A 22,857-nucleotide genomic window follows, 5' to 3' on the forward strand; every position below is an offset into this window, starting at 1 on the left:
TATCCGTTTGTAATTGAAAATACTTATCAATTAGTTTAATTATTTTTTGAAGGAGAGAAATAAGAGGAGTTCAGTAGATAAAGTTAAAATCCATTCATTGGACTCGAGTCACATCCATGAATGCTTCCTCTTGAAGACCACATCCTTCCATGTGTCTCATCGCATGCACTGCATGTATACATGATGTCACAGACTAGTGATATTGAGGAAAGATGGGAAAACGATGACACTAGTCATTTCAAGAACTTGAATCGCCAAGATTTAAAAGATTTATGTAGATCTTTTTTTTGTTATTAATGAAGGGGTTTTTGGAGACTCAGCTTCTACAATCTAACAAAGCAGCAAGCAGATGCACCTGCATTAATGTTACATTTTTCAGTTGGATTTTAGGAGCCATGGGATTTGTCATATTAAATGATGGTAGCTCCCTCCTTTTTTCTGTAATAAAAGAAGAGAGATGTAGGTAATAGACTTCACAATGAGGATATCCTTAATATTTCTAACCTCTCTCCAGTACAATCATGACTTCACTAACTTGGAGAGGTAGCACCTTAGATTGGCAGCTTCTCCTCAGTTCCAAAAGCTTGTCCCTCCCTTCTCACATCTCTCTTCTCGCATTTCCCCGCTTTGGCTGGCTAGCAAGTAGCAACCGAAGGTTAGAGCGGCATAGCCTGTGCTAGTGGCTTCAAGAGAGCATGCCTCCTTCCCGCTTGACATGGCTTGTGTGCTTGACAGTTTGTGACCAACCCTGATCTGAACAAATAAGCATAAAGGTGTTGATTATTGTCCAAGAAAACATTACTAAACCAATGAAATGAAGAGGAGGTGAGGTGTGGTGTTAGATTGTTTCATTGCAAGAGAAAAAAATTGCACAAGTTTTGATTTTTTTTTTTTTTGACCCCCCCCTAATTCTTGAGGAAGATGAAGATAGATGTGCAGGCATATCAACAAATAGTGCATCTAAAGTTGTGCCTCATGGTTTCATTTTAAGAATAAACTTTGCCCACTCACTGTAAATTCCAGTTTGATAGTTTGTTTAACCCTGTCTTCTCTATCCATAGACTTTAAACCAAATTTCTGTTCTCAATATATCACCTAACTAAGCAAATAAATCTAATAATTACAATTAATAGAAATTCTTAAAAAAATAATATATATATATATATATTATTCGATATCAAAATAAATCAATTTTATCATAAAAGAAATCTATTCTAGCACAAAATAAATCTATTCATTTAATAAATTCAAATCATAAAATTACAAATCCTACAGATCCACTAATATTAAATTTAAAACAAAAGTAAGAAAAAATAGCATAATTGAAGGCAGATCTGTCACGACCCCCACCTCGCTTCCGGCGGGCGGCCGCGACGGTCTTAGGGTGCGGGTAGGCATAAGGCCACCAGCCACCACGTAGAACCCTACTAACCTAACACAAATATTCTTAAACCTTCGAAACATTTTGGCATGATATATGCACAAAATGAGCACTTTTGATCTATGTTAACCTGGTAGGATATATCAAAACATACAACCACTCTACCTGTCAGAGCAGCAATCACATAACCTATCACATAATAAACCTGGACAATATATAGCAATACATTATCACAGGCACACAACTGATCTGTATAAAACCCGGTTCCCAATCCATCCATGGCCGACCCATATCCACAACAGGATCTATGTCTATAATTGTACACTATATACAACTGAAAGGTTTATAATACACCAAAAAATATATATATATAAACCTCTATTCTACATTATACTATGAAGCAGCACAGCTAGCACGCAACCTTTAGTCCTGCACCTCTCTATACGGCACCTGCCCTGCAACAAGGATATTAACTGGGGAGTGAGTATATGAATACTCAGTGAGTGGAGTAGAGAGTACTATGCACATGAGACAAGATATAATTATGGCTCGAGATGAAATCTCAAGAGCATATGAGCAGTTATCGATAACAGGGTGCACAAAACTCAACATAATAAATATATAGTAAATCATCACAGTATCACCACAATCACAATCAACTCATCTGGAGCATATATATAAAATAATCAAATAAACATGAATGATACATCATAAATATGCTCAATAGATTATAACACTGAAATATGCAAATCAGGGTGTCAATATGCGAAGTCATCACTAAACAACTGTCGAGAGGTGGGTCTTACGCTCCAGGCGAACTACAACAACTTCCTACTGTCACATGCATATGCAGGATAAGACACCATACTGATAATGTAAATGCTCGCAGTTTTCAGAACAGAAATATGATGAGAGCACAAAAGTGCGACCTACATGTTACTAAAATTAGTGTTATTGCTAACGGATAATGATAAATTCACTGGATTAATATTATATTTAGGTTTGACACAGATTATCATAAATTAGAGATAAAATGTACATTGAGTACAAGTTTGACTTCAGAAGGATCCCTTCCCAGACCCGACCCGGTTGAAGATCGGGTCGGGTCCGAGTCGGGTTCGGGTCCAAATCGGGTCCAATTTTTCTGTGCTTTTGGAAAAGAATTTTGGGCAAATCTAATTTGGCCATATCATAACTATGAGGTGCTGGGTGACCCATGACTTGAAAGACTTGCAATTGACCTCCAGTCAGAACAGATGACCCGTGACGAACTAAGTTCATCCGTCTACAAGCCAAATTTCATATCACACTATTTTTTTTATCTATATGACTAATTGGACGGAACTTGGTGTCTCCCAGCTCCCATCTCAGGAGGGCAAAGAAAATCCAGCACCCAGCCGAGTCAGCTCCCATCTCGGGTCCACCCTCTTCCGGAAACCCAGCAACCTCCCATGCCCGTCCGTCTGCAGCTCCTCCGCCTCTGCTCCCTTCCATTTCTTCATTCCGCAGTGCCCCAGCCACGGATCACCGTCAGCACCCTCCGCCTCTTCCGCATGCGTTCCCCTCTTCCATGATCCGGCGATCCCGCACCGCGTCCAGCCCCTCTTCCGGATTCCCAGCGTCAACCCGTCCATCTCAGCGATCCCCCAACGTCCGCCCTCTCCTGCCTCCCAAGATCCCGCGTCCGTTCCGAAGAAAAGATCCCGCACGCGATCCCAGGCGCACGTTCCTCCTCCTATCCATGGCTGGCTTCAAGGTCTGGTGATCTATAAGAGGGCGAGGAGAGGGAGAAGGGAGGGGGAGCTCTCGACTGGGTGTTGAGCCAAAGAACAGAGGAGAGAGGGAGCTCGGTTCGGTGGGGAGAGAAGACGAAACAGGGGATTGCTCTGTTTCCTTTGGAAATAAGAAAAAAAAGGGAAATTAATATTTTATGTCCACCGTGGGAGAGAGAGGGAGAAGAGATTTGTTTTTGTTTTATTTTCTTTATTTTATTTGCAAAATAGAAGAAGTATTAGGCCTCTAATCTCCATTTTTATTTGTAATCAGTTTTCTTTTTATGAAATCCATCAATTTTCTTTTATGAAATCCGTGTTCTAGGTTTAGTTTAATCTCTGCAATTTATTCTGAAATTCTTAGTTTGAAGATAACTCTGAAATTAATCTTTGCTATTCGACTGGCGATTTTAATTCATATTCTGTCTTTAGAAATCGACCCCTACTCTGCATCCAATTTTAATTGCAAAATTTTTTTCCCCCTTTTGTTTATTTTCAATTAGAAAACGTTCAACATCCCCGACGTAATGTTTTTCTATTATTATTCTGATTTTGAATCCGAATGAATGTTTTAATTTTTATGCAACTCCAACCACCTCCCTGTGGATCGACTTCTTACAACCAGTATTCTTCGAGTAGAAAGATAAGAGTAAAATTAATTCAAACTTTGTTTGTCGATTCTAACAACGATCTGTTTAGCATATTTTAGGTAAATAGGAATCGGACAACAAAATTTTGGTGTCGTTGCCGGGGATCGCTGAGACGGACGAGTTGACGCTGGGAATCCGAAAGAGGGGCTGGACGCGGTGCGGGATCGCCGGATCACGGAAGAGGGGAACGCATGCGGAAGAGGCGGAGGGAGCTGATGGTGATCCGTGGCTGGGGCACTGCGAAATGAAGAAATGGAAGGGAGCAGAGGCGAAGGAGCTGCATACGGACGGGCATGGGAGGTTGCTGGGTTTCCGGAAGAGGGTGGAGCCGGACGCGATCACAGGATGCTTCATGGCTGAAGAGGAATGGGGCGCAAAATACATAGAAACATCTCACATCTACATACTAAACGACACCTCGCGGGGTCTTACTTTGCCCAATGGCAAGCCATACTGCACCTCGCGGGGTCTTACTATGCTCGGCGGCAAGCAAATATAAGTCGCAGGATCGGCCGATCCTACGCCTAGGGCGTATCCCCCTAGAAAGAGACTGGGCTGCGTCCACCCAGGGGATAACTATGTGTACATAGGCCGATATCTAACCCATGGACTCTAAGTATCCTGTAGATACTACCAAGCCATGCATAAATGACATAATGCACCTTCCCAATACTCAACTATAAAGGAGTATAATCAAGACTACCACTCACTCGACCGCGACCCAATCATAAACTAATATCAGAGTTGGGAGCGAGGAGTCAAGGAAATGCAATGCAACTCAATATACCACTGAAAAGACTCTATAAGTCTTTGAAATAGAGGAAATGAAATCAATTTACAAAAGAAGTCATTTCACAACTTGGAACCAATTTGACTACTCTTTTACCCCTTGTAATTCCTCTCAATGTTCCCTCACATGCATGTACAAAATAATCAAGCATTGAGAAACAAGATTATAGAGAAATCTACTACAATATCAATCAATATGCTCAAGTGGAATCAATTCACACTTGCCGACATTCATGAAAATGAATTAAGAATGCTCATTGTGCAAGGTACATAACTCCCACTCACCTGCCAATCCGGCACAGTCCTGATACACCCCAAAATCTACAGTAGGCAGTGGAGGACTTATTCCTCTTGTTCCCTAGCTTCTTGCCCAACTGTGACATGCATTAATTATACATTCAGTCTTGTATTAAGGACTCATAATCTATGTATCAATCATAAGCATAGAAACCGCCTGAGACCTCCTTTTCTTCTTTTCTCTATGTCTCCCTCTCTGTTTAATCCCACCGCCACAGCACCCCAAACCCCCCATTTAAATCACATCAAGCACTATTCACCTTTTGTTTAAAATTATTGAATTTTCATTTTGCCCCTAACACTTCAACGTATCTACTGTTATGCAATTAACTTTTGATTCCTTCCAATTTTACCCCTTATATCAATTTTAAGAACTATTCTATCCTTCTTTATATAGAAAAAAAAAGAAAAAAATTTGGGGTTATTACATCCTTCCCCCCTTATATAAAATTCGTCATCGAATTTAAAAAAGTAAATTACCTGATCATTCAAAGAGGTGATGGTATTTGCTCTTCATACTTTGCTCCGACTCCCAAGTGCATTCTTCAACATTGTGCCGGTGCCATTGGACCTTCACCATACATATTTTCTTATTTCTCAGTTTTCTGATCTGAATATCAAGGACAGCTACAAGAAGCTCTTCATAAGAAAGGTCTCCCTCTACTGTAACTTCATGCACTGGTAGTACATGGGATGGATCCAGCACATATTTCCGGAGCATAAGCATAGATATATGGAATACTGGATGCACATGGCTGAGGTTTGGAGGCAGTGCTAATCTGTAAGATACATTGCCAACCTTGTCTAGTATCTTAAAGGGGCCAATGTATCGGGGACTAAGCTTGCCCCTCTTTCCAAACCTCATTACTCCTTTCATAGGAGAGATCTTTAAGAAAACACGATCCCCCGTGCCAAACTGTACATCTCTCCTTTTGACATCTGTGTAGCTCTTCTGCCTACTAAACGTTGTCCTCAACCTTTCCTGTATCACTGACACCTTTTCTGATATCTCTCTAATCAAATCTGGCCCTTCTAGGTGCTTCTCTCCAATCTCAGACCAGCACAAGGGAGATCTACATTTTCTCCCATAAAGCGCCTCATAAGGTGCCATACCAATAGTAGAGGGATAGCTATTATTATATGCAAACTCCACTAAAGGTAAGTATCTGTCCCAGCTACCTCTGAAATCTAGTACACACTTTTTGAGCATATCCTCGAGGGTTTGAATGGTCCTCTCTAATTGCCCATCTGTCTGAGGGTGAAATGTTGTACTGAAATCAAGCTGAGTTCCTAATGCCTCATAGAGTTTCTACCAAAACCTAGAGGTAAACTGTGAACCTCTATCTGATATAATAGAAACTGGTACCCCATGTAAAGACACTATCTTATCCACATATATCTCAACATACTGAGCTACTGAATATGTGGTTTTCACCGGTAAGAAATGGGCTGATTTTGTCAATCTATCTACAATCACCCATATAGAATTATATCCTTTCTGTGTTCTGGGCAGCCCAACCACAAAATCCATAGTTATCCTTTTCCATTTCCACTCAGGCAAAGGTAACTCTTGCAACAGTTCTGTTGGCTTCTGATGTTCAAATTTCACCTGTTGACAAGTCAAACAAGAAGCCACATACTTGGCCACATCCCTTTTTAATTCGTTCCACCAATACATGCTTTTGATATCATGATACATCTTGGTGGAACCAGGATGAATGCTATAGGGAGTGTTGTGTGCTTCATGCATAATCTTCTATCTCGGATCTTCCACATTTGGCACACAAAACCTACTACCACACCTCAATATCTCATCTACTATCTGAAACCTTTCTGATTGTCCTGATTGCACTTCTCCTTTCAGTTTCACAAGGACTGGATCTAAATCCTGTGAAACCTTGATTTCATCTATCAACCTTGGTTTCACCTGAAACTGTGCAATCAAAGAACGAACCTCTGATACCTCAAAAGATAGTCCCTGACCAAATAAATCTGCCAGATCTCTGACTATCTCTCTCCTCTGGACGGAGATGTGAGATAAACTGCCCATTGACTTCCGGCTTAATGCATCTGCTACTACATTAGCCTTGCCCGGATGATACAGGATTTGGCAATCATAATCCTTCAACAGCTCTTTCCATCTCCTCTGTCTAAGATTCAAATCTCTTTGCTGCTGAATGTACTGGAGACTTTTGTGATCAGTATATATTTCACATTTCTCACCATATAAATAATGCCTCTATATCTTTAATGAAAATATGACAGTAGCCATTTCCAAGTCAGGAGTGGGATAGTTTACCTCATGCTTTCTCAGCTGTCTGGATGCATATGCAATCACCTTGCCATTCTGCATTAAAACATCTCCCAATCCCACTCTGGAAGCATCACAGTAAACTACAAACCCGCCTGTATCTGTGGGTAGAGTCATAACTGAAACTGATGCGAGGCAATCCTTCGGCTTCTGGAAGCTCTGTTCATAAGAATCTGTCCAAGTGAACTTAACCTGCTTCCGAGTCAGCTTTGTTAATGGGATAGCTATTTTTGAAAAGTCCTTTACAAACTTTCTATAGTACCCAGCCAGACCCAGAAAACTCCTGATTTCTGTTACATTTGTAGGTCTCGGCCAATCCATAACTGCCTCAACCTTCTTGAGATCCACCCTGATTCCTTCCTTGCATATTATGTGTCCCAAGAATCCAACTTTCTGGAGCCAGAACTCGCATTTGGTAAGTTTAGCATACAGTTCATGTTCTCTCAAGGTTTGTAGTGCTATCCTCAAATGCTCTTTATGATCAGCCTGACTCTTAGAGTATATGAGGATGTCATCTATAAAGACTATCACAAACCTATCAAGATAGGGTTTGAAAACCCTATTCATCAAATCCATGAATGCTGCTGGGGCATTTGTCAGCCCAAATGGAAGCACTAGAAACTCATAGTGCCCATATCTCATTCTGAATGCAGTCTTCAACACATCTTCCTTTCTGATCAACTGATGATACCCAGACTGCAGATCAATCTTCGAGAAGTACTCAGCTCCCTGCAGTTGAACAAACAAGTCATCTATTCTGGGAAGTGGGTATCTGTTTTTGATGGTCACTTTATTCAACTGTCTATAATCTATACACAGTCTTAGTGACCCATCCTTCTTCTTCATAAACAAAACTGGGGCACCCAACGGTGAAGTACTGGGCCTAATAAATCCCTTGTTTAGTAGATCTTGCAATTGCACCTTCAGCTCTCTCAGCTCTGTGGGTGCCATACGATAGGGAGCAATTGATATGGGGTTTGTACCAGGAAGAAGTTCAATACTGAACTCAATCTCTCTATCAGGTGGTAATCCTGATAATTCCCCCGGAAATACATCTGGATACTCCCTAACAATAGGAATTTGCTGCAGATCCACAGACTCTGCCTGGATATCCATCACATAAGCTAGATAGCCTTGACACCCCTTTCTCAGCAGCCTTTTTGCTTCCATTACAATCACCAAATTCATTGGGACTTCACTCCTATCCCCTTGATATGCAAACTCACCCCCATCTACAGGCCTGAAGATAACATTCTTTTCTCGGCAGTTAATGGTGGCACGATTGTTTGACAACCAATCTATGCCTAAAATGACATCAAAGTCTAACACTGCCAACTCAATCAAATCGACTGGGAGTGTTTTACCCTCTATCTCTACCACACAGGTAGGATATACATATCTCACTTCTATACTGTCCTACAGGAGTACTAATAGCTAAGGAAATGTGCATCAGTATCTTATCCTTAGCTAACTTTTTAGCAAAATAAGGGAATATAAAGGAATGGGTAGCTCCAGAATCAAACAGTACTCTAGCTTTAATCTTATCAATAAGAAGCATACTTGTCACCGCTGCATTCGATGCCTGTGCCTCTTGCGGATTAACTGTGAACACCCTTCCTTGTCCTCTACCTACGGGAGCTGATAACTGAGATGGTCTGGCACTCTGTTGCGACGCTTGTGTCTGACCTCTGCCTCTATCTACAGGCCCCCTACTACTAGGCATGTCCATCTACACAGAAGGGTAGGATGCCGAAGGTATAAACTGTTGGGTGGCACCTCTGGATTGTTATCAATATATCACCTAACTAAGCAAATAAATTTAATAATTGCAATTAATAGAAATTCTTAAAAGAAATAATATATATATATTATTCGGTATCAAAATAAATCTATTTTATCGCAAAAGAAATCTATTCTAGCACAAAATAAATCTATTCATTTAATAAATTCAAATCATAAAATTGCAAATCCTATAGACCCACTAATATTAAATTTAAAACAAAAGTAAGAGAAAATAGTCTGATTGAAGGCAAGTTGAAGTGCGTAGACGCTGTCCTAAAGAAGTATTTACCCCCACGTACGGGTCTTCCGGCAATCCTCCTTAGAGATACGACGACTCTAAACTTCTTTTTCGGTACGTCTCGGAAGAAGCCAAATAGAACCCGATCGGACTTGCAGATCTAGCGAAGAACGAAATAAAAAAAATAAAATAAACTGAATAGAATTGCAAAAATAAAAAAACAGAAGTGGCTAAGAAGAAGAACTTCTCTCCAGAATTTTTCTGATATTTTTCTCTAATTTTTTTGTGTACAGAATAAGATAAAATAGGGGATATTTATATGGGTATTTGAGTAGGAGTTTTTTGGTCTTTTTGCGGATGCATCCGCACCTTCCGCGGGCGCGCCCGCGGTGATTTCGCGAGCACCCCAGCAGGCGTTTCATGAAATTCAAACGCGCACACAGCCGAGTCTCGGGCCACGTGCGTATTTAAATTTTTCCAACAATTTCCAGCATTCACCTAAGTCTTGGCTACATGCTTATGATCTGAATTTCTGTAATATCTTAATAAATGAGTAATGCTCGCTCTGAAGAGGTTTCTAACCTGCAGGCTGCAGCTTGATGATGACCTTTCACACAACTAACCATAAGGATACAGCAAGAGCAAGAGCTGGCCTCCTTCAACTTAACAAATTTATTCACAAAAAGAACCCTGTGATCTTTTTCCAAGCAGCAAATAACAAATAAAACCAGCCTTTTAATGCTTTACATGCTTCCAGACATATATGTTCCAACTAAGAGTGGAATGATTTTTACTCAATATATCAAGGAAACAAAACCTTTACTCATAGCCTGACCTGACCGATACAGTGTCAAGATCTCTCAACCGATGCCCACCCATGGGTTATTTTGAATCACCTATTTCATCATAACCTAAGCTATTTTGCATGACTGAACCCTAATAGATATAACCTAAAAATTCAATTCAATTCTTACAAATTTTGCCAGCTATTTTTTAAAATAATTTAAACAACTAGTATTAAGAAAAAAAAGTCTTAACACTTCAAAATTCTTATCCAAGAATCTAAATTAGTTTAGCTTAAACATAATTCTGCCCCGACAAATCAGGCCAAAGCTCTGTCTTATATCTCCTCCATCCAAAATTTGGATTAGAAAAAATGACTCATACCAATCCTAACAGAAGAACTCTTGATCCAAACCTGACCCAAATAGGGTCAAGTCATGACGGATTTGCTAGTACGGTCAACTTTTACCACCCTTACAGTGCACAGCTTATGAGACCAAAACTGCAAATCAGATAAAATTGCCATCCAGAAACACAGGTTAATTAACTGCCTTTCCGGCATTAAAAGTCAAAACTCTGCAGCCACAGCTACGAGTCTCCGATCTCAAAAAACATGGATCATCAAATAGTATTAGTAGCTTGCTAAAACTTATGAAAAGTATTAGTCGGACTAAACATCAACCTGCACAAACAAATTATATCTCATTACAAACTTCACAGACATGTAATGTTTCATATATTTAAGAATCAAACTTGTTGAACATGAGCATGGATGGACGCATACAACAAAGCCTCACTAGAGAAATTTTAAAGAGTCTATACAACATTGATCTACATATAATAAGATTGTTCATCTTCAAATTATTTGTCTTATCCTGAATTGAAGTCAAACGTAGCAGACATGAGGCAAAAAAAAACCATACAAGAGAAGCTGAACCAAAATGATGCTACTTAAACTTATTCCCTGTTAATGTAAGGCCTTCAACCTAGTTATCACAATGGTTGTCTAGACTTCTAAGCATAGCCGCCATAGAGCATAAATGCAAATTTCAAGTGGGTTGTTAGTTATTTGCCATTCAAAGCTAACAATATCGATGGATTAAGGTGTTAGCAATATATCACCTAAATAAGCAAATAAATCTATAATTATAATTAATAGAAATTCTTAAAAGAAATAATATTTTTTTCGGCATCAAAATAAATTTATTTTATCACAAAAAAAATCTATTCTAGCACAAAATAAATCTATTTATTTAATATATTTAAATCATAAAGTTGCAAATTCTACAGATCTACTAATATTAAATTTAAAACAAGAGTAAGAGAAAATAGCTTAATTGAAGACATGTCAAAGCGTGTAGACGCTGTCTCAGAGAAGCGTTTGCCCCTACGTACGGGTCTCCTGGCAAACCTCCTAAGAGATACGACGACCCTAAACTTCTTCTTCGGTACGTCTCAGAAGAAGCCAAATCGAACCCGATCGGACTTGCAGATCCAGCGAAAAACGAAATAAAAAGAATAAATAAACTAAATAAAATTGCAAAATAAAAATCAGAAGTAGCTAAGAGGAAGAACTTTTCTCCAGAATTTTTTTGATTTTTTTTTTTTAAATTTTTTGTGTCCCGAATAGGATGAAATTGAGGGGTATATATAAGGGTGATTACAGAGGCTTATTGGTCTTTTTGCGGACGTGCCCGCGCTGATTTCATGAACGCCCCAACGGGCATTTCGCAAAATTCAAACGCGCACGCGGCCAAATCTCAGGCTGCGTGCGCACTTAAATTTTTCCAACAATCCTCCACAAAAATTTAAATAATTTTAAAATCAAAATAAAATGTTGGATATCTTATATTACGTAATAGGTGTAGGTATTTTTCGGTTTGAACCTTCACTTAGTGACAATTGATTACATCTGTGGAGCCAAGATGGTCTTAAACTTGAACCTCGGTCCATGGCTCATATTAAATCAACAGCACACATAATATAGCCCGATCTGGGTTCTAAGCGGGTTGTGCTAATATGGCCATGCGCAGATATCTTTTATGTGCCTTTTAGAAAATCGCCCATTTTCCATAATCGTGGTCTCACGACTACACATATAGGTGAGTCCTAATAAGAAAGCCAGCAAAAAAGTTCCTGCCTCTTGGATCTCGGACTCATTAAGAGTTATATAAACAAACTCATCCTACCACTTGCTTTTATGAATACTAACACCATAGGGACGAGGAAAACATAAAACAGTGCTCCTCTTAGTCACACTCCGATTTGTTTCTACCCATTGAATCTTTTAAGGTTGGGTTTCTACAGTGGTGATCTATCTTTATAGGCTAAGCCTCATCCCCCTCGATGACTCTAGAACTACTGTTCTAGACAAACCTTTTGTAAGCTGATCAACTACATTATTTTTTTGATTTTACAAAATTCAAAGTGGGTTAAATTTGATCCGATTATATCTGCCTTAAAGTCAAACTTTTATCGGATGACTTTTAACATAAAAATAATATCTGAACATGTATCACCTAGTTGAAAAAGCTTTACCGAGTAAATCCTTCTAATGACCCATTTATCTACGGCACTGATGGATTAGGATTTATTATTGCTGAAGTAGTTCCTCACCAGGTCTAGGGCCCTAGACTAGCCGGGAAAGTCTGAAGTAAAACTAGTCTCAGGATTTACTGACTGGATATCTCTAAACCATTTCCTCCTACATTCATTTAACCAAACATATCAAAGTGCGTTATTTTTCAATTTATATCTTAATGATTTATGATGCACTTTTAAGTGCCTATTCATTTTTACATTGGCATTTTCTTGATTGCACTTATCTATTGCAGATTTACAGTCATAATGTAAGGAGACATATGGTAAAGGTGACTCATCTACAGAAAGGTCTATTAATAGATCTCTGAGCCACTCAGTCTCTGTGCTAGTGGTGTCTAAAGCTATCAGTTCAGACTCCATGATACTTCTAGATATCAAGGTTTGTTTGGTAGATTTCCAAAACACAGCAGCACCTTCTAGTAGAAAGACATATCCTGTGGTAGATTTAACATCTAAGGTATCGCCGATCTAGTTGACATTACTATAACCTTTTAGAACAGTAGGAAACCTACTAAAGTGCAAACTATAGGACTTGATACTTTTAAGATACCTAAGGATTCTCTCTAATGTTGTCCAGTAATCTCTATTTGGATTAACAGTATATCTGCTAAGTCTATTCACGGCATATGTTATGTCTGACCTGGTGTAGTTTGCTAGAAATCCTAGTGAGCCTATAATTTGAGCAAATAGGCCTTGAAGGACAGGAGTTCCTAAGTTCTTCTTAAGGTATGTAGAGGGATCAAAAGGAGTAGAGACAGGCTGAAAATCGGTATAATTAAATTTATTGAGAATCTTGTCAACATAATAAATTTGGGATAACTTAATACTATTTGTACTTTTAATTATTTTGGTATTTAAAATTAAGTCAGTTTGTCCCAAGTCTTTCATATCAAACTTATGACTTAAGAATTGCTTTACTTTATCAACTATTTGAAGATCTGTCCCAAAGATCAGTATATCATCTATATAGAGGCACAAGATCACAAGTTTATTTTTAACTCTCTTATGGTATACACATTCGTCTGTACTATTGATTTCAAATCCAAATATCAGTATGGTTTCATCAAATTTCAAGTGCCATTGCTTGGGTGCTTATTTAAAACCATAGAGAGATCTGATTAATCTACAAACTTTATTTTCTTGACCTGAGATTATAAATGGCTGGTCCATATAGATTTTTTTATTTAAGTCTCCATTTAGAAAAGCTGTTTTGACATCAATTTGATGAATTACTAATCTATGGATGGAGGCTAATGCTATAAGAATCATAATAGTCGTAATCCTAACTATAGGTGCATAGACATCAAAAAAATCTACCCCAAGTCTCTGAGTAAAATACTTGGCAGCTAATCTAGCCTTAAATTTATCTACAGACCCATTAGGCCTAAGTTTCTTCTTAAAGATCCATTTGCACTCTATAGTTTTACAGCCAGAAGGAAGATCAGTCAGTTTTCAAGTATGATTTTGGATAATTGACTGCATCTCATTGTCCACAGCTTCTCTCCAAAAGGGTGAATCCAAAAATTTCATTATGTCCTTAAAAGTAGTTGGAGAGTGAGAGTCCTCTATAAGAAAGGTATAAAAGTCATCTCCAAATATTTTCTCTATCCTGGATCTCTTACTCCTCTTAGGTTCTGCTTCTACTACTATTTCTCTTGTCCTTATTCTACTAGAGCTACTAGCTATACCATTATCTACTCTAGTTCTAAGTGAAAAGGTATCTTCAAAATATGTTGCATCTCTGGCTTCTATAATAGTGTTGTTGCTAATATCACTTTCTTCTAAATTAATCACTAGAAATCTATTGCCATTACTATTAGTTGCATATCCTATAAATATGGCATCCACTATTTTAGGCCCTATTTTTTTCTCTTAAAATCAGGTATTTTCACTTTTGCCAAGCACCCTCACACTTTCAAATAGCTAAGATTAGGTCTTCTATATTTCCAAACTTCATATGGGGTTAGATCAAAATTTTTGGAGGGAATCCTATTGAAGATATAACAGGCTGAAACTAGAGCTTCCCCCCACAAATTCTCTGATACTCCTGAATTTATAAGCATGGAGTTAACCATATCTATTAAAGTCCTATTCTTCCATTCTGCTACTCCATTTGATTGGGGAGAATAAGGAGCAATCACTTCATGAATGATTCCATGATCTTCACAAAATTGAGTTATTGAAGTCGGAGGCCTTGAACCTCTTTACCCCAGCATCATCAAGACCATATTTGTTATCTAAGGTGTCCTAGAGTTCTTTGGCACTCTTGGTTGGGTAATAAATATCATACAGCCTTTCGAAAAGGGCACCTAGGATTCTATAGATGCAATGATAGTCCATCTCATCAAGTGTCCTAGAGGGTGTACTGGTCGAGGCAGAAGGTTCAGTTTGGGAGGAGGATAAACTCCGGTTTGGGTTTGGGTTTTCGTGAGTAGCAAGTCGTTAAGTAGTTAGGTTGGACCCTCTATCAACTTCAGTAGTGCTCTCACCTATGGCCGAGATCAACCCTAATGTGGTGAGCCAAAACCGCATTTGGTTCTGCCACCTCCTAAAGTTATAGCCATCAAATTTTTAAAGTTTGGAACTAAGATGATCACTAGTGTTAGAAGCCATAGGTTCAAGATTATAGAAAAGAGACAGAAACCTGAATGAATGCAAAAGGTTTATGTCAAAAGATTGCACTAAAATTTGTATTAAATTTTGAATGTCTAGTTGATATATCCAAAAAATAATAGCCGATCAGCTACAGATCGGTGGTGGAGCACTAGGCTCACTTAAACACCACCCTTTCTTAAGCACGTATACCTTTTTGACAAGTTTTTCTTTAACACTATTAGTTAGTGGATATAATCAATAGAAATCATACAAATTCAATTTTTACAAAAGCCCAAGTACAAACTTAAATTTGTTATTATGGATTAATCAATTTTTAAATTTTCTATTTAAATTTTTTGAATTAGTAATAATTAATTATTAATTTAGTGCTAGCTAGGCAATTATTTTAATTGAAATCTAATATGTCAATTCCATGAATTATTTATTAGAATTGATTTATTGTTTTATTAGAATAATTGATTACTAATTTTGTGCTAGCAAATCAATTATTGTAATTAAAATCTAAAATGTCAATTCAATGAATTATATATTAGAATTGATTTATTGCCTTATTAGAATAATTGATTACTAATTTTGTGCTAGCAAATCAATTATGGTAATTGAAATCTAAAATGTCAATTCAATGAATTATATACTAGAATTGATTTATTGCTTTATTAGAATAATTGATTACTAATTTTGTGCTAGCAAATCAATTATTGTAATTGAAATCTAAAATATCAATTCAATGAATTATATATTAGAATTGATTTATTGCCTTATTAGAATAATTGATTACTAATTTTGTGCTAGCAAATCAATTATTGTAATTGAAATCTAAAATGTCAATTCAATAAATTATAAGATTTATTATCTTATTACAATAATTGATTATTAATTTTATGCCAGCAAATTAATTATTGTAATTGAGATCAAAAATGTCAATTCAATGAATTATAAGATTTATTACCTTATTAGAATAATTGATTACTAATTTTGTGCTAGCAAATCAATTATTGTAATTGAGATCTAATTTGTCAGTTTAATGAATTATATATTAGAATGATTTATTACTTTATTAGAATAATTGATTGAGATCTAATAAATCAATTCAATGAATTAATTATTATGTATTAACCAATATCCGAATTTTTCGTTTGAATGGAATGTGAAAATTATTCCTTGAGGAGTTCAAAAGAGGTATGATAAACCTCTTGAAGGTTAAACAAATTATTACCTTTTTAGAATGATTTACTGAATTATATATTACTAACAAAAAAAAAATAAACCAAACACTTCTTTGGATTGTTAGCAATATATCACCTAAATAAGCAAATAAATCTATAAATACAATTAATAGAAATATATATATATATATATATATATATATATATATATATATATATACACACACGGCATCAAAATAAATCTATTTTATCACAAAAGAATCTATTATAGCACAAAATAAATCTATTCATTTAATATATTTAAATCATAAAGTTGCACATCCTATAGATCTACTAATATTAAATTTAAAACAAGAGTAAGAAAAAATAGCCTGATTAAAGGCATGTCGAAACACGTAGACGTTGTTCCAAAGAAGTGTTTACCCTCACGTACGGATCTCCGGATAATCTTCTTAGAGATACAACGACCCTAAACTTTTTCTTCGGTACGTCTCGGAAGAAGCCAAATCGAATCCATTCGGATTTGCAGATCCCACGAAAGAACGAAATAGAAAGAATAAAATAAACTGAATAGAATTGCAAAAATAAAAATCAGAAAAGGCTGAGAGGAAGAAGTGTTCTCCAAATTTTTTTTGATATTTTTCTTTAATTTTTTGCATCCCGAATATGATGAAATTGAGGGGTATATATAGAAATGATTACATGGGCTTATTGGTTTTGTGCGAACGCGCCCACGGTGATTTCGCAAATGCGCCAACAGGCATTTTGCGAAATTCAAATGCGCACGCCGCCTGAGGCCACGTGCGCATTTAAATTTTTCCAACATAAGGATGGTATCCAATGTAAACTAAATTTCATTACAACTCTTGACATTTTTAAAACCCGATAGCAATATATAAATATTCTGGAGCACCATGTCTGCACCACAAGATATTATCAGATATTAAGAGATGCAATTCTGACTATGGAGATCCATAGCCCATGCGATTTGGTCCTACATGGAAAAAACACAAAAAATATAAGTGTCTTGACCCACTCTCCAATAAATTTTCACTCTGCAGTTTGAAGATAAACTTAAAAAGCAAGCCCACAGATGCCAAAAGAGCTGACCTCTTCAATCAACCAAGTGAATTAAGGAACACGAGGAATTCTGGCTGGTGTTTCTTCCAATCAGAAAATATGCTTAGAAGTTTAAAATGTATTTCAGAACCTATACTCAAGCATGGAGAACGTCTGAACATTTATGAACCACACTGCAAATTGTCAGATACACATCTGCTGACTAGCACAGGTCCCTTGCAACATCAAATGCTAGGCTCCATAACCAAATCTAAAACCCATCAGTTTTGAAATACATAGTTTATCAAGTATCACAGTTCACTCAGATACAGAATAACTAGTCAAACCAAATATAAGCTCACATAAGAATTACCCCACATTACTAGGTTCATAAACAATGTAGCACTTCATAGATTACCAAAGCAAATGCATAGAACCTGCACTTTGATAGTTATACAGATCATGAGACACATCTTAAATGGCCTATACAACATCAGGCTAAAAAGTAAAAACAAATATATCAAATGGGATTACAAAGGCTGTTTAAGTTATTCTGATATTTTGCCCTCTCAAAATGGAAGTTACAAGGAACAAACTTGAGGCAGATCACCTTCCTGCGATGAAAACTCGAACTGCAACCAACCTGTGTTGACTTATTCCCTGTCAACGTACGGCAACATCCAAAGTAAAGAATTCATTATTTTTTCAATGCCAAACCGAAAAAAGAAAGCTAGAAAAGAAGAAAAATGAAGGGAAATAGTCTAGAATGAAACATTTCTGAGATGCCTTAATCATGCTTGAATTACTTGTTTGCAATGCAGAGCTATTGTGATTCCAACTTGTTTATAACATGCAAAGTCAATACACTCCTGAGCTGATTTCCATGATCTTGATCCCTAAAAACATGTTGAGTTCGTGATGGATAATTCTAGTGTTAATACTTTTAAGCATATCAACCACAGTGGGGAAAAGAACGCATTTCATGGATGTTAGTATTGCCAATAACACCGAACAGCACATTGTTGGAGCAAAAGGTTGGTGCTCAGAATGAAACTAGTCAGAAAGTACCATCACAGCTTCAACATTATTGATCAGTTTACAAAAAGAAATGAGTATACATAACAAAGCAAAAGTGCAATATGCATTTCAAGACTACCCACCCTAAGGGATAATAGAATATTGCAAGGTCATATTCTGACTGGTCATTCATGGCTCGTGCAATTTGGTTCTACACAGAGAATAACTTAACTATGATAGATTCTGATTCTAAGCGTTGTGGACCAGCATATGCAAATAAAAAAAAGAAAAGTTGAAGATAGCTGTAATATAGGATGACTGAATGAGGGACCATTAAGAGGCTGCATTTCAATATATAAATGACATCAGGAGACTTCACCTTACGATACTGCTCCCTTCATTGCAGATAAACACAGTGAAGGACCTCCATCTTTTGCCATAATTACTTAAGTGTTTGATACTTAAAGAGCATACTGGTATTTACATCTTATATTTTAGAGTTTATGTTACCACTGATGGACACACAGAGGCATTTATTCCATGTTAATATAAATCTTAGTTTTCAGAGCTCACATAAAACTTGTGGTAAGCAGAATTGCTGACTTAAAGAGTAAGAAGTTGTATGACATTTTTTTTCACATCAGTCAATAACATGGCCTTCTTAGAAAAAATGACAGAATCAAACTCTAGACCTAGTTTATGCGAAAAGCCAGTATTACTTGTAATTCAAGGCATGTCTTATCACAAATTCACAATGCAATTGAATCACCGATTGAACTGCATAGAAGAGTCCATACAACAGTATGATGCACAGTGATAGCTTGCGGGAGGGAGGAAGAACTCGGGGGGGGGGGGGGGGGGGGGGGGGGGGGGGGGTGTGCGAGAGAGAGAGAGAACTAGAAGAAACCAAGAATTATCAGAACCATTCCAAAGTCAAGTTGCAACATGGCTGCAATGACTTGGAGTATAATCAATATGAGGATATTTGCCGCTCATCATATTGCAACAAGAAAACTTCCAATGCATGCTAAACATGGTTTAAGCAACAATATGGTCAAATGTTTGCACAAGACTTGACTTTAAAAGCCTATACAGCTTCCAAAAACATCGTCTGAGCAAAGTTTGCTTCCGATAAAGACTTGCACAAAATTTATACTGCTCATTCTCCAGAAAACCCTTATTTCCTGCAGTTTGGAAAGGCATAACACAATATCACACTGTATTCAAAAATCACATCTATCCTAATCTCATTCCAATGGACTGTATCAGTAAGTTGCTAGCATGGTTTTCTTATAACACTCACAAGTAGGTTTTCATTGATCAGGCATCAACATGGTCAAACAAGGTGGATAATGTTTGAAAGTCATAGTTTTTGATTTTTCTAATCGAAACAGTATATACCTTAGGCTACTGTCCTCATACTTAGTGGTTGTGCTTAAGGTTTCAAAGTTTCACCAGAATTATACATTCATGACTAATAAAACCAGCCATTACAGATACAAAATCAAGGAATCATCACTTCCATGCTTGACGCTCCATCATCATATAACCATAAAGATTGCAGCTTGCAGCATAACAAGAGCATTAAAATACCATAGAGAGATTCGGTAGCTACTTTAATAATATTAATAATTTTGGCTGAAGATCCCAATGTACAAACGTTTGCATCATCTAGTATTCTCAATATACTCAGTTCTTTTTGTACAAAATAGTCAACTATCATTTATCAAAACCAACTATAATTTGAGCATGTTAATTCTCAATTCCATGCTTAGAACCTATCTATCTTAGAAATGGTCAGAGAAATCACATTCATATTTGATATACTAGAACATCTCAAGCCCGCATGCCAGAAAGGATAGTACAGTGGACCTTCGATTAACAATTTTTAACATATTTGTTAATTAGCTTTTCAGCCTTTTGTTTGTGCCAGTATGTATGATTACAATGCATACCATTATAATTTTTTTCCTGCGTAATGTAAATATGATTCAAGCATAGTTACTTATTCTAGTTTCACTGCATGCATGCACATAACATGGTCATAAGCCATAGGTTTAGGTTTATTCACAAGAAAGAATTGCTACTGAAACAGCCCATAACTCCCTTTGCTTGTATCTCCAACATCTCTAAATTAATCGAGCAATGCACATTTTTATTAGGGGGGGGGGGGGGGGAGGCATGTTACAAAAGAAACAAGGTCTTCACCCTAATCTTTATTAAATTTGCTGTTAAACGGCTCCCAAATAGAAATCCATACAAAGGCATCTCACCAAAAGAAAAAAAGTTTAAGAGGGAACCAACATCAAATGATGCTGGATGTAGGCTCACCTTAAGAACCAAAAGCAGAAATTAAACCTTTGACAGGGAAGGGAGAAAAAGATAAGTAGAGTTTATGAAGAACTCAAGGTTAATATGGGGTTTCAGCAAGATCAACAACTAAATTATCTTAGAGCCTAGGATTAAGCTGACATGAAGAAGATGAAGGAGAGAGGTCAAAATAACCAAAGAGGAAAAGAGGGGGCGATTCAAACTTTTGCATTGACAAGAGCCATGTAAGAGGTGAAGGTAGAAGAGGAGAGAAGAGCTGAAGGATAATTGAAATATTAACTAAACCTAGAGAAAATCCTAAATTTCTTGATCAGCAGCATCCGAAGATGGAGAATGCATGAAAACATTGAGAACAAGAAGACGAACAAGGTTACTCATACTTTGTCAACAACTTTAGAAAATGGAAAAATTATTCAGATCAATCAAAACCAATAAAAGAAAACAAAAAAAAAAACATAAACTTTTAATGGGAAAGTAACACTAGGATGACAAACCTAGAAACAAGAACTATTGCAAGGGAAAGTCAAACAAGAGACTGAGGACCAGCAACAAGAATAAGAACAAGAATAACAAGAAGGCTACGGTTAGTAAATAAACAGCGATAGGAAATTAAAGATCTCTTCGAATCAATCAAAACACCTGAAAGAAAACAAAAATCTATTTTTTTTAGAAGAAATTAAGACTAGAGGCAGGAAAACCAATTGCACGCCTAAGAGAGGGAGGACCAGACACAGGAACAAGCAGTAGACCGCTGATAATATGTAAACAGATATCAGAATCTTAAAAGAAAGAAAAAAAACCCAAACTTCTGATAAGAATTAGTGCTATAATCATAAATACAAGAAGAAAACCTATCGCAAGAGTAGGGGTCCAAACAAAGAGAGGACCAGGAATATGACTGAAAATAAGGGAAGAAGGAGAACAATAAGAACTTCCGATACCATGTAAACAGCCATCGGAAATCAAATATTTGCCAGTATCGATCAAAACCCATAAAAGAAATGAACAAAGAAAAATCTCAACTTTTGACAAAACTAGAACCATAGAAATATAAAAGGATGCCCTTCTGCAAAGGATGAAAGCCGAATCAAAGAGGAAAGATGGCGAGGAGCATACCAGATGAAGGGATCACCACCAGCCATAGACCACCTTGGTGTATCTATCCTTAAGCCACCTGAAGCTCCTTCTAAAGGAGCCCTTCATCCTCCCCTCGACGGCGTAGACCTTGTAGCTGGCCACCCGCTTCTTCCGCTGGAACTCCGGGTCGCTGAAGACCCACCCCTTCTTCGAAGATCCGGAGGTCCCCTTCCCCTTGTCGAACTTGACCTCCCTGGAGCCGTATCCACCGTAGCCACCGCCGGGCTGGACGGAGGAGGCATAGGACACGCTGTAACTCCTGAAATCGTAGATGCTGGAAGGGGGATGTGGCGGCCGGCCGCTGTAGACCTCGACCTGCATCCTTCCGTCGTTGAAGGACTTCGATCTGAGGCCGTCCATGGGAGCCAAGACAAGCCCCTTCCCCCTCTCTCTCTCTCTCTCTCTCTCTCCCTCTCCCTCTCGCCCACACAAGCCTTCTTTCTCTATTCTTCAGGCAAGCCCTCTTCGACGGTGCGTTTGGACTTTTTCACTTTTTATCCGAAAAGTATCGCTTGCCCCCCGACTTTCCAATGTTTTCACGCTGATCCTTTCATCTTTAAAAATTTGTAATTAGGTCCCTCAATTTTTCTGACGCAACGTGATACAACAATGGTGGGCATCAAAAGACCGGAACAGCCATAGCTCACATCCGAAGAGGATTTAGGATGGTTATTTGGACTAAAATATCAGCCACAAGAACATGGAACTAGGAAAGGAGCAATACCTTCTTCATGGCTGTCTCTTTCTACGAGGATCCGTGCGGGCGTATGTTTAGTCCCACATCGGTTATTCGCTGGGTAGATCTTGGGTACTTATACAGGATCAAGGAACCCAAATAGTAACTTCCGGCTAGCCATTTTGGGTGAGGTCCTGGGTTGTTACAAATGGTATCAGAGTGGACCCGGCCCATAACTTATGTGGACTATG

General features: G+C 37.6%; 1 protein-coding gene across 1 annotated transcript; it reads right to left on the reverse strand.

The window, feature by feature from the left end:
- Window positions 1-17,781: 17,781 nt before the first annotated feature.
- LOC103697342 lies at window positions 17,782-22,366 on the reverse strand. The gene is made up of 2 exons (XM_017840644.3): window positions 21,910-22,366; window positions 17,782-18,105 (listed from the first exon to the last, which is right to left on the reverse strand). Exon 1 carries the CDS (start codon window positions 22,288-22,290, stop codon window positions 21,922-21,924), a length of 369 nt encoding a protein of 122 aa, XP_017696133.2. The 5' UTR covers window positions 22,291-22,366; the 3' UTR covers window positions 17,782-18,105; window positions 21,910-21,921.
- Window positions 22,367-22,857: the final 491 nt, after the last annotated feature.

Source organism: Phoenix dactylifera, chromosome 4, assembly GCF_009389715.1.
Source record: "Phoenix dactylifera cultivar Barhee BC4 chromosome 4, palm_55x_up_171113_PBpolish2nd_filt_p, whole genome shotgun sequence".
NCBI classification, from domain to species: Eukaryota; Viridiplantae; Streptophyta; class Magnoliopsida; order Arecales; family Arecaceae; genus Phoenix; species Phoenix dactylifera.

Bases quoted from the DNA above. Each gene is read 5' to 3' on its own strand.
- LOC103697342 (XM_017840644.3), bottom strand. From the start codon at position 22,290: ATGGACGGCCTCAGATCGAAGTCCTTCAACGACGGAAGGATGCAGGTC.